The 12354-nt window shown below is 43.6% G+C and overlaps 1 protein-coding gene across 2 annotated transcripts; it reads left to right on the forward strand.

The window, feature by feature from the left end:
• The first annotated feature begins 22 nt into the window (after window positions 1–22).
• pex11a (peroxisomal biogenesis factor 11 alpha) lies at window positions 23–12248 on the forward strand. Of its 2 annotated transcripts, none has more exons than XM_070858481.1 (4): window positions 23–91; window positions 502–673; window positions 2813–2928; window positions 9371–12248. In XM_070858481.1, the coding sequence occupies exons 2-4, from the start codon at window positions 618–620 to the stop codon at window positions 9946–9948; spliced, it is 750 nt and encodes a 249-aa protein (XP_070714582.1). In that variant the 5' UTR covers window positions 23–91; window positions 502–617; the 3' UTR covers window positions 9949–12248. The 2 variants fall into 2 exon arrangements, with proteins under 2 accessions (XP_070714582.1, XP_070714583.1); XM_070858482.1 differs by having other exon boundaries at window positions 53–91; window positions 566–673.
• Window positions 12249–12354: the final 106 nt, after the last annotated feature.

Raw genomic sequence — 12354 nt, forward strand, 5'->3', positions numbered from 1 at the left:
CCGGAAGCGTCGTCCGTCCGTCCGCCCGCACAAACTGTCCGCGGGCTCCTCATTCTGGCTGTGGCGGAAGGGGAAAAGGTCGTGCAAAGAGGTTCATTCACATTTACTGTCTGTAACTATTATTAATATTTTAACCCTTTTGTGTGTGTGTGTAATTGGTGAAGAAAATCCCCTAATTCCCCTTCATCGATTTGACATTTGTGCAGGATCAGATTCCCCGTCGCCATGGAGACCTCAAGGGGGCCAAGGCTTTAGGAGTGAGGAGATTCCTCCCAGGCCTCAAACAGGGAAAAACAACAGGATTGTTTAAATTAAACTAGTTGTGTTTATTTTGGAACAAAAAACTAGATTTATGTGCGTGTAGCCCGAGGCAGCAATGCTGTAGAGTTTGAAATTGTTCTTGTATATTGGATGGTGACAGAGAGGAAGAGCACGCTTGTGTTTTGTCTTTTTAATTTCTCTTTTATTTTGCATTTTTTTTTGTTTCCTGCTGCTTTGCAGCTCGAGGCTCTAGCTGCCCCAGGGAAGTTAATTGAGTTTTGAGTCATTCCCTCTGGAATCCTAGGTTTTCTTTCACAAGCCAGGCTCCAGTGAACTCTGCTCTCCCATTCCTCTCCATGGATTCTTTTGTGAAACTCGCTTCCCTCAGCCAAGGAAGGGACAGAATCTTCAGGTAAGTTTGCTGCAAATAACACCGATTATCAACATAGAGCTGACGTAGAATTTATCTAATATTTTTGATATTGCAGACGTTGCATTTTCATTTATACTGGACTCTCTTTTTAAAAAAAAAATCAGTTGCATGTCTAGCTTTATTTTTTGACATGTTTGTAAGATCAAAATATTAAATCAAGAGATTCTCCACGTTGTAACCGAAAGAAAACATTACTTTCGCCTGTCTTGACTTGCAATGTGCAAATTGAGGCCTGTTGCCTAAAGTATTTAATTTTTCTGTTTAGTTTCATTATCTTAAAGGCTCTCGAATTAATGATTCCCCTTCCAATATTTTAATTGCTAACATGCATTTACTTAAATCACGTTTTCAGTTTAAAGTATCATGGTTTGCTGTTCCAAGACAGTTTCTTCGTACATTTATTGTTGGGGATGGGTTGGAGTTAAAATGTGTGCATAATGCTGCCAGGTGAGGCTTGTATATTTTCTGTATTGCATATGAATTGCATTGATCTAGGGTGATGCTAATGGAGGCCAGTGTCTGGATATTAATGATGCTTGTAAATTTAGAATCCAGTTTGATTTTGAGGGAAATTACAATATTAATATCTAGATGAGATGCTCGACATTTGTGTTTTCTGAATAGTTGGTGTTTGGGTCATTCTTGGTGCTTTTACACTGCCAGTCCATTGTCAATGCTAAGCGATTTATGGTTTGTACTGACCCTGAACTTGCATTGTAAACCCATCAGTCGGGGCCTGACTGGATTCGGGTTAAGTGGCGAGGGTAGTTTCACATTGCACGCAATGCCGAGCTTAATCCAGTGCAGTGTCAAGCTTAGTTTAAGAAGTGGTCCATTGGACTGTCCAGTATCTCTCTCAACTCGATTCCAATTTTAGCGAAGGGGGAACTGGGGACTCTCCTTCCTGCTTCCAAAACATTTACATTACTAGTTGTATCTAGGCATATACAGAGCTTTCTTCTAAATAGGACCATAAAAGTTCCAGATAGGTGGGAATCATGCAATGTCAATTTAGCCTAAGTGATATGTAGCATAAAGAATTGATGACATGGTCGGGGATAAAGGGGAAAAATGTTTTGTAGTACTCGGGAAGCAAATCACGTGAAACAAAATGGCCCCGTTAACTTGCCCTATCTTGCAAAGTGTAGAAATTCGTAGGGTTTGTCATGAGCTGCTACTGTCTGTAAACTGCATTTCCTAGGCATTATATTATGTGCAAGAAGCTGAATTGATAGGTTTGCATATCTTTACATTCTCACTGGTTGCTATGGAAGAGCCCCTCAATTTCTGCATTCAGTTATAGTACAGGCCTATGTTTGCACCCGAGGAGCAATTCAAATCTTCTAGTTCATTGGTTTGTTTTTGGGAGTGTCACCAGCATATAATTCCCAGTGTAACTGTATTGAATCCTTTTATTATACAACATCTGATTATCTATAATATATGACCATAGAACTGTGGGCCAACATGGCTACTTCTCTGTTGTAAATTCCTGTGTCTGCCTTTTTGCTAGAGCAACCCAAAAACTAAACCCACTACCCTGTTTTCCCTCATAGGCCTGTATCTTCCTCGGCTTCAATATCTAACCACTTTCTCCCCCGCCTGCCCCACTTTACAAGATACAGTGATGTCTGCTTCAGTTTCTCTGTCGCAAAGCTTCTGTGCTCCGAAAACATTTCTCCTAACCCCCCCCCCCCCCCCGCCTCTCTTTTTTAAATATTGTTTTAAATTGCGGATTTTGCAAAAGTAAAGAAATAACAAAACTTTCATTTATGATTTCTGCTGAACCCTAATTGATCTGTTTACATAGTTCATGCAAACCCGTCTCCATAGATCCTGCAACAACTGTGAAGATCGACCAGCTGCTTGCTGTTCTTTTATCTCTACACTTTGAATCCAGCCCAGCTGATTGGTGAAAATCCTTTGCTGCTGTAAGGATGCTCTGTGAAATCAATAGTATTCATCTGACGCATCTTTTATTATTTTAGAAGTCATATTTTTTTTTTGATCAACACATTTGTTACGGATCGTGCATTTGCCATAAACATTAGACTCTGTGTAATTGTTGCGTGTAGCAGGAAATAAGTTCTATTGTGCTTGCATTTTGTTTTCTTTCAGAACCACTCAGTATGCATGCACGTTACTTAATTATCTAATTCACAAGAATGGTAGCAACAAGGAGCTGGCTGCAAAGCTCAAACAGCTGGAGTCTAACATGAGTGCAGGACGCAAGTGTAAGTATACAACCAACTCTGGAGGGGAGGGAAAAAAGCAGCACTCCAAATCCCTACTTAGTTATCGATGGGGTGAAGTTGGTATCTGATATTTGTAAAAGCACATTACCATGTTCATGTAAAATTCCTCATTTTAATGTGTTAATTAACCTATCCAAAGTGAATGGATTGATTTGTTATAAATGCTGCTGAGAGCAATTTCACCCCATAGATTTCCTATATATCCGAATCAAAATTTGCAGATTTCTTGCAGTGTTGCTCCTGGGTAGCATTGAGACTGGAGTACAGAGGTTAGCAAGGCTATTAAAATAGCAAACCAAGCACTAGGGTTTATTTCTAGAGGTATAGAATTGAAAAGTAGGGAAGTTATGCTAAACCTGTATCGAACCTTGGTTAGACCACATGGAGTACTGTATACAGTTCTGGTCGCCATATTATAAAAAGGATATAGAGGCACTGGAGAGGGTACAGAGAAGATTTACAAGCATGATACCAGAAAGACGAGGGTATACATATCAGGAAAGGATGAACAGGCTGGGTCTCTTTTGTCTTGAAAAAAGGCTGAGGGGTGACCTAATAGAGGTCTTTTAAAATTGAAAGGTTTTGATAGAGTGGACAGAGAGAGAGAGTGTTTCCATTTGTGGGGAAGGGCATAACGAGAGGCCATCAATATAAGATGGTAACCAAGAAATCCAACAGGGAATTCAGAAGAAACTTCTTTATCCAGAGAGTGGTGAGAATGTGGAAATCACTACCACAGGGAGTGGTTGAAGCGAATAGTATCGAAGCATTTAAGGTGAGGCTGGACAAGCATATGAGGGAGAAGGGAATAGAGGGTTGTGCTGATAGATTTAGATGAGGAAAGACAGGAGGAGGCTTGAGTGGAGCATAAACACCAACATGGACTAGTTGGGCCGATTGGCCTGTTTCTGTGCCGTATATTCTACATAATGGTATGTACAATTATGATGTTTAGCTGCTAACCTAGGCTGTCTCTTTAAGAAGTAATTAACATTTATAGAACACTTTCCACATCCAAGGATGTCCCAAAGGGCTTTGCACCCAATGGATTACTTTTGACGTACAGTCCCTGTTAGATGGACAAATGTGGTAGCCAATTGGGGACAGCAAGATCCCAGAAACAGCAAATAAATATGAAATCATCTGTTTTTGATAGTGTTGGGTGAGGGAGTAATGTTGCCAGGAAAACTCCGTTCTTCAGATAGTGTCATGGGATCCTTTTACATCCACCTGAGAAGCAGTTTAATGTCACATCTGAAAGACAGACTCTCTGATAATGCAGCAGTACGGCACTGGAGTGTCAGCCTAGATGATGGGGTAGAGTTTCCGCTTTGGGTGTCATCAGGAAATGGCGCCTAAAATACACTTGAGATTGCACTGGTTAGCTTACGCTTCTAGTTTCCCCATAAATTCATTTGCATCATCACAAACTTAAAATCTTCAATGAACCAGTGCAATCGAGTAGCGTAATAGAACGTAATTGTTTTTTTCTTAAAGTGTATTTAAGAATGGTAACCTGGTGCAGTTTTATTAAACCCATTTTCAGCTGTATTATCACCAAAAATAATCATTTTTAATAAGGGTGTCCAGTCCTCCAGCTGATTTTAAAATCACTGAAAATGACATTCACTTATTAAATGGTTCAGTATTGTTTAATTGCTGTACACTAGTCAGTTTGATATGAAAATACTTTTATAACATGCCTACTAGTGCCTGTGTGCTTATGAAAATGAGCGCAATTTGAAGAGCATTCCCCAATCAGGGGAATCTTGCCATTTTGACTTGTGGGCAGAGCCTGATTCGGATGAATTGAGACTTGAACAAGCGGAAAACATAAGCGCGACTGGTTTTAAAACCAATGTTTTAACTTCCTCGATCTTTCGCGCTGGTTCGGTTGATTCCATCCAGATTGCGCTGGAATCTGGGTGTAAAACTAGTGGAAAAGATGGTGCCTCTGACTGCAGCTCTCCCTCAGTACTGCACTGGAGTGTCAGCCTGGGACTTGAACCTGCAATCTTCTGACTCTGGAGGTGAGAGTGCTACCAACCCACAGCTGCCACGAGGAGTCAGTCAGTGTGCAGGCTGAGGGAGGAAAGGAGGGCGGCTATCTTGGGGAGAAAGTCAAGGTGGACCTTGGGGTGAGGGAGTAGACAGTGAATGTTTTTTTTTAAAGAAAGACTTGAATTTGTATAGCATCTTTCATGACCACCGGACATCTCCAAGCATGTTACAGCCAATGAAGTACTTTTGGAGTGTAGTCACTGTTGTAATGTAGGAAACTCGGCAGCCAATTTGCGCACCAGCAAGCTCCCACAAACAGCAATGTGATGATGACCAAATAATCTGTGCTTTTTTTATGTTCTGTTGATTTGAGGGATAAATATTGGCCAGGACACCGGGGATAACTCCCCTGCTCTTCAAAATAGTGCCATGGGATCTTTTACATCCACCTGAGAGAGCAGACGGGGCCTCGGTTTAACGGCACGTCCGACAGTGCAGCACTCCCTCAGCACTGTGCTGGAGCGGCAGCCTAGATTTTTGTGCGGAGTGGCAAGAGGGGTGGCACAGGGTGAGGAGGCTCAAACGAATAGGGGGAGAAATCCAGATGTGACGCGGTTATAAGAGCCACATCACAGCAATTTGCGCAGGACAGAAAATGGAAATCATTGGCAGGCAGGGAGGCGACACTAAGTAGGGAAAGTGTCGCAGCCATGAGCCAGGTTTGAGTTTGAAGATGGGATGGTTTGGGTGGCTGCTGTTACGAGGTAGTGCCAGATGCCTTGATGGCTATTTGAAGAAAGCCAGGAGAGGCACGGAGGCTTGCTAAGTGAGATTCAAGCCTGGGCCAGTAGCAGCAATAAGTGTGCAGAGGCACAGTTATGGGTTGGAGTAGGGATTGTTCGGTTAAAAATACCTGAGGGGAGAAATGAAAGGTTGAATGGCTTGAGAGAAAAAAATAATATCTGTTCTCTTCACGTGTGGTGACTGGTTTTGCTGAGTGTTTCCAACATTGTTTGTTACAATTCAATATTCATTTATTCAATATTCACTTATACAACATCGCTGTGCAGTACAATCATTAGTGTCTACTTGTCTTTATCTTGCTGAAAAGTAAAATGAATTGTGAAGGGACTCTTATTGTGTGGCAGTCTGGGAGGAATAAATCGACACGGGGCAGAGCTCCAACGCAGCCTGTGGGACCCAGTGGGAACAGCGCTAAGGTGAAGTCTTATTGATGTCAATTCATTACAAGTGCCAGGGAACTACATCTGTTTATGTCTAATTTGTTTTTGTTTTCTCTGCTGCATGTACAAGCTTTATCTATTGATTGAGAAAAGAAAGAACCTGCATTTAAATAGCACCCAATCATGTCCTTTATACATTATAACCAGTGGATTACTATTTGAAGTGTGGTCACCGTGATTACATAGGGAGATGTGCAGACACCAAGGTCCCACAAATAGCAAGTGAATGAATGACTAATTTGTCCACCTGAACAAGCAGAAAGGACCTCATTTTAAATCTCAGCCAAAGTCAGCGCCTTTTTGATAATGAAGCACTTCCTCAGTAATGCACTTGAATATTGGCCTTTATGGCAAGGGGTGTGGAGTATAAAAGTAGGGAAGTCCTGCTACAGCTGTACAGGGTGTTGGTGAGGCCACACCTCAAGTACTGCATACAGTTTTGTTCTCCTTTTTATTTAAGGAGGGATATACTTGCTTTGGAGGCAGGTCAGAGAAGGTAAACTAGGTTGATTCCTGAGATGAAGGGGTTGCCATATGAAGAAAGATTGGGCCTATACTCATTGGAGTTTAGAAGACCTGAGGGGTGATCTTATTGAAACTTATAAGATTCTGAGGGGGCTTGACGGGGTCGAGGCAGAGAGGATGTCCTCGTGGGGGAATCCAGAACTAGGGGGCATAGTTTCAGAATAAGGGGTCACCCACTTAAAATGGAAATGAGGAAGAATTTCTTCTCTGAAGGTCGTGAATCTTTGGAAATCTCTACCCCCAGAGAGCAGTAGAGGCTGGGTTATTGAATATATTTAAGGCGGAGATAGACAAATTTTTGAATGATAAGGGAGTCGAGGGTTATGAGGACAGGGCAGGGAAGTGGAGTTGAGGCCAAAATCAGATCAGCCATGATCTTATTGAATGGCGGAGCAGGCTCGAGGGACCAGGTGGCCTACTCCTGCTCCTATTTCTTATGTCCTTGTATACTGGTCCGTAACGAGGTTTGAACCCACAGCTTTATGTTTTGAGGTGAAGTGCTACCAACTGAGCGAAGCTGACACATTTTGCGTGTATACAGGAGGGAAGCTTTAGCTTTTCACTAGCGAGAAGATTCTGTATTCAATTATTAGTTATATTGGGCCCAAGTTTCGGGCCACGCCTAGAACGTCGCAGCCCCGACCTGAACGCCCGTTTTTTTGCACCACAAAGGTTCTCCAGCTCCCTGCAGGCCCTCTGGAGCTGGGCGCAGCGCAGCACGAGCTGTGGGGGGCGGAGCCAGGTCCCTGCACTGAAAACGGTGCCGGGACCTCTGCACAGGTGCGCTACAGTGGGCCCGCATGTGCAGTAGCTCCAGGCGCCCAAAACTGTGGGAGAGGCCTGAAGCACGCATTCCCTAGCCCTGGTCGAATGGCCTCACTGGGGTTGCGTGGATAAGGCTGCCTCCCAAACCCAGCTCCTGCTTCCTCCTGACCCAACCCGACTTGACTCCCGCTCCCCCCGCCCCCGGACCAGACCCGACGCCCCCCCGCCCGACCCGACCTCTCTCTCTCTCTCTCTCTCTTCCCCCGACCCGCGCTCCGGACCCCGGACCCGACGCCACCTACCTGTCAATCCGGTAAATCCAAGCCCGAAGTCTTGGGCCCGTTCTTCCTCTTCCTCTTCCTCTTCCTCTTCATAGAGGCAAACACTGTTTTAACTGATTAGAACTGGAGCAAACTACATGCCGAGAATTGCAATTTCTAAAATACTCCATTCTAAACCAGTTGCTCCAAAAAAAATGGGAGCAACTCAAGCCGAAACTTAGCCCCAAAACATAAAGCCAGATTTTGTTCCATGGATTCTGTTGTCATTGTGAGATGTATAACCTTACAGCACTGTCATGCTCTCTCTTTATGGTCAAATGTTAAAACTGGTTAGTACATCGTTACTAATCTATAAACAGCCTCTATGGGCTCAATTTTCCCCAAAGCTGGTTTTTGCCAAACTTGAAGAGTTACGTCTGTTTTTGGGGACCCAAGTACACCAAAAAAAAATCATCCCCGCTTGAATTCATTATTTTGACGCCTCCTAACCTGTCGTTTAGTTTTGGAGCTGGAGCCCAAGATCTGTGCCAAAAAGATTGGGTTGACACGGTAACCAGGGACACAATGCGGGCTGAGGCTGGAAAGTGAAACATACAGCCAGCTCACAGCAACCTGCACAGGCACTTTACACATTGCAGCAACTTACCATCATTAAATTATTAAAGTGTAATGACACAAGTCTATTTTCTCCCCCCCCCCACCCCACTTCCCGGTGCCGGTCCTGATCCCCGCAACTATCTTGGGCCGAATGTCCTCCCGATCCCCTGCATCTATCTATCCCTGGCCGAATGGCCTCCCGGTCCCCTGCATCTATCTATCCCTGGCCAAATGGCCTCCCGGTCCCCTGCATCTACCTATTCCTGGCCGAATGGCCTCCCGGTCCCCTGCATCTATCTATCCCTGGCCGAATGGCCTCCCGGTCCCCTGCATCTATCTATCCCTGGCCAAATGGCCTCCCGGTCCCCTGCATCTATCTATCCCTGGCCGAATGGCCTCCCGGTCCCCTGCATCTATCTATCCCTGGCCGAATGTCCTCCTGGTCTTGGTCCCTGCACCTATCCCAGGCCGAAAGGCTTCTCCCCCTGACCCCCCCTCCACTTTCGCCACTCTGCTGCTGCTGTCCAGGCATTTGGTGCACTGATCTCCTTACCTGTGCCGATTTTCTTAACTCACCAAAAGGTTTTTCCCACAGAGGCCACATACGCCGACCTAAGAAGAATTGGCGTAAATCTGAGCTGGCCAAACTTGCTTAGCTGGCCAGAATTTGCGTGGGTGGTAGGTTACACCCACTATGACACAAAAAAACTAACCTAAAAAAAATCGTAACTGAGTTATGCTGCCGCACATTGATTGGGGAAACTTGTATTTTTTAACTTGGGCCAAAAAAAGTGCCGCAAATCACTGGGGAAAATTGAGCACTATATGATGAGAGGATAATGTATGGTACCCAAGATGGCAGAGATTTAGCTTCTGCAAGCTCAACCAGAGACAAAGCCTGCCTGTATTTAAATTGCTCACCCAGAATCATTTTATTTTTATGTTTCAGCCATTGACAACTGGTAAAAGCTAGTGCTATATTAAATCCCCCTCTCCTTTTTATTTTAGTATTCCGGTTAGGTAACACGGCAGATGCGATTCAGACAGCCAGAAGGAATGTTCAGCTCTCTGACCCAGTGCTTCGGTTTTGTCTCACAGTCGTTCCCCTCAGTCGGGCTCTGTACTTCATCTGTGATAATATTCTCTGGATGGGAGCGGTGGGACTTGGCAATGTCGACATGGAGAAATGGAACAAGCGGTCCAACCACTACTATTTCTTCTCATTGATTATCAACCTGAGCCGAGATGTCTATGAGATTGTCCAGCTGGTGAAAGAAGAAGCACTGGCCCAGAAGGGCTCACCGTGCAAATCCATAAACCACCTGGAAAACAATCACGTGCGGAGAGAGTTTGTCTGGACAGCGAGGGTCAAGACTGTAGCTTTCTTCAGGCTGCTTCTTCAAAGCCTTGAGAGCAGTCCTCCTGTACTAATCGACACTGTTAAAAACCTCTGTGACCTCGCCCTCCCATTAGACAAACTAGGCATTTGCAAAACTAATCCTGGAGTGGTGGGTCTCTGTGGCCTTGTTTCCTCCATTCTCTCCATTCTAACTTTGACGCACCCAGCACTGAAATTGAGACCGTGAACAAAACTCTGTTCTCTGAATAATACTCTCTGATAAATGTATTCGAGAACATATGGGAGTGGGAATACAAAGTGCTTTCAAAATGTAGCCTGCGGCTTTTGAAAGCAAGATATATATATGTGGTGTATTTTAACATTTTGCTCTTGACACAAGAACTGTCTCCTTCAATTATTTTCTTGCTGTAGCTTTGAGAGCAAAATGTATACACTTCCAACGTGTACTGTTGCTTCTGAACTTGGAACCCTTTTTTCAAAGAAAATTGAAATCTGCAATCCTACTGCAGTGTGCAAACAGATCAATTGTAATCTGATTGTTGTGCTGGGGTCAGGTTGGCAGCATGGCATTTGGATACTAAAGCAGACCAAAAACACACCGACTTGGGCTTGTGTCCTGACCAGGACACGGACATAATTCTTTCACAGTAAATATCTGCCTCTCTTGACTCTAGCTCCATAACACCAGCTGCTTTATCCATGTTGAACATGGATCCCCAGTATTTGTTTCTGTGTTTTCTTTTTAATACCCCATCTCGAGGGTAAATAATGAAAAGCTATTTGCATTGGCTGGATATTAGCTCACATGAATATAGATTCAGGATTATCACTTGAAGAGAAAATGGGGGCGGGGGGGGAAGAAATGATAGGATCTCTAGAATATGGAATGCTTTAGCACAAGTAGTTATTGAGGCTGAGACTGTAACATCATTTTAATGGGAATTGGTATAGGTATTTGAAATATAAAAGTACATGAGCTTCAGTTCAATCTGGCACTGGTGCAATGGGACATATGGACTCCTGTAAATTCCATGATTCAAACCATCTGAGTTCATCTTTATTCCAAACTGACATCTGCCCATAACTTTTACTCTTGCTGAAGAGTATTCTCCTAATATTTGTGCCTAAAATGCACTATTTGATGTTGTATTGATAGATTATGTATCGACCAGAAGATCCCATATTCACTCCCCCAGTTTCTGCTTGTGATCCCGTATACAGTCTATTCCTGTTAACTCTGCCATATTTTTTGCCCTAAAATTAGAATTAAGCAATAACATTTACCCTTTCATATCAAAAAATCTTAATTGATTAATTCGAGTTAAGCTACTTCGAATTAAAGTGGAGTACTCTGTCCTTTTGAGTACAGCTAGGAAATGCACCTTCGTAGACATTGGGTGAGGGTAGCTTTAGGTTCTTTTGTGATCCCTCCATGGTAAAATAGTCAGCTAAAACTTGGCTCACGTGTAAAAAATGGCCACTTGGGTGGCTGAAGTTGGTCTAGGAAAAAGAAATGTGGGTGAAAGTCTGAGCTTCACAAACTAATTCCCTATCAATTATATATTAGAAAGCATTAATTTAAAAATAATATTTGCTTTGGAGAATCTGGTGCTGTTTTGTGTGACTTACAAGTAATTTACTAGAGTGTGTGGTGTTTGTAAATTATTTTAATTTATGGGCCATTTCAGAACAAATGGAATAATTCAGGATAAAATTTACAAAATTAATTTTCCACCGCGTTTCATGTCTGACTCTGAATCCCGGAGGCAATTACTTTCTAGCTTTGTGCCACTCATGATTATTCTAAGCTATCTCCCTGGATTGTGCAGACAGGAGTTGAGAACCAAGATGAGACTTGCTCAAGGACAGTCTAAGAAGTGTTGCATGGATCCCAGAAGGAAAGTATCTGTACTTGGACTTGGGCAGTTTTATCAGATTTTGTCAGGCTGGTCCCACTAAAATTTTCTGAAACCAAAATTTAAGCCTACCCACAGCATTTTATTTTATTTCTAATCCTCCAACATGTTCATAGCAATAGCTGATTCCCCAAACTCATAATCAGGCTGCTGTAACTCTCGCAGATGAGCGAATGCTGGCTGCAGAATGTTGGACTTGCTCCTAATCCCTGTGTTGGCTGCAAGTAAAATTTTACTTTGTATGCTATCCTGTCCAGCAGACATTACATATTTACACGCTTTTTTTCGCCCTCAGTGTATTTTTTTTACTTTCTCTCGAAGTGGTGGTGTCCTTGTTCTCTGGCATTCCTCCTGTACCTTCCTCACTGCACTGACCCAAATGTTCAGATTTATGGAATGGATGGGGGTGCTGGGGACGCAGGCATCACAGCTGAACCGGTTTCTGACTTCACCGAACATCCACGCGTGCGCTTTTCCAGCAAGGGTCAATTGATAATGATCAGGAGCATGAACCTTGGCGGATTAGATTTTATCCTTTCATTCTTGACATGAGGTCACCAAACCCGGTTGCTATTTCCTCAATACTGCCCTGGTTGGGATCTGCTTATTCAGCACAGACTGAGAATTGAACTAGGGGGGGGGAGGAAGGAAGAAGAGAGAGAGAGAGAGGGGCGGGGGGGGGGGGTGGGGGGGAGAAGAGAGAGAGGGGGGGAAGG

This window comes from Pristiophorus japonicus, chromosome 17 (assembly GCF_044704955.1).
Source record: "Pristiophorus japonicus isolate sPriJap1 chromosome 17, sPriJap1.hap1, whole genome shotgun sequence".
In the NCBI taxonomy this organism is placed as follows: domain Eukaryota; kingdom Metazoa; phylum Chordata; class Chondrichthyes; family Pristiophoridae; genus Pristiophorus; species Pristiophorus japonicus.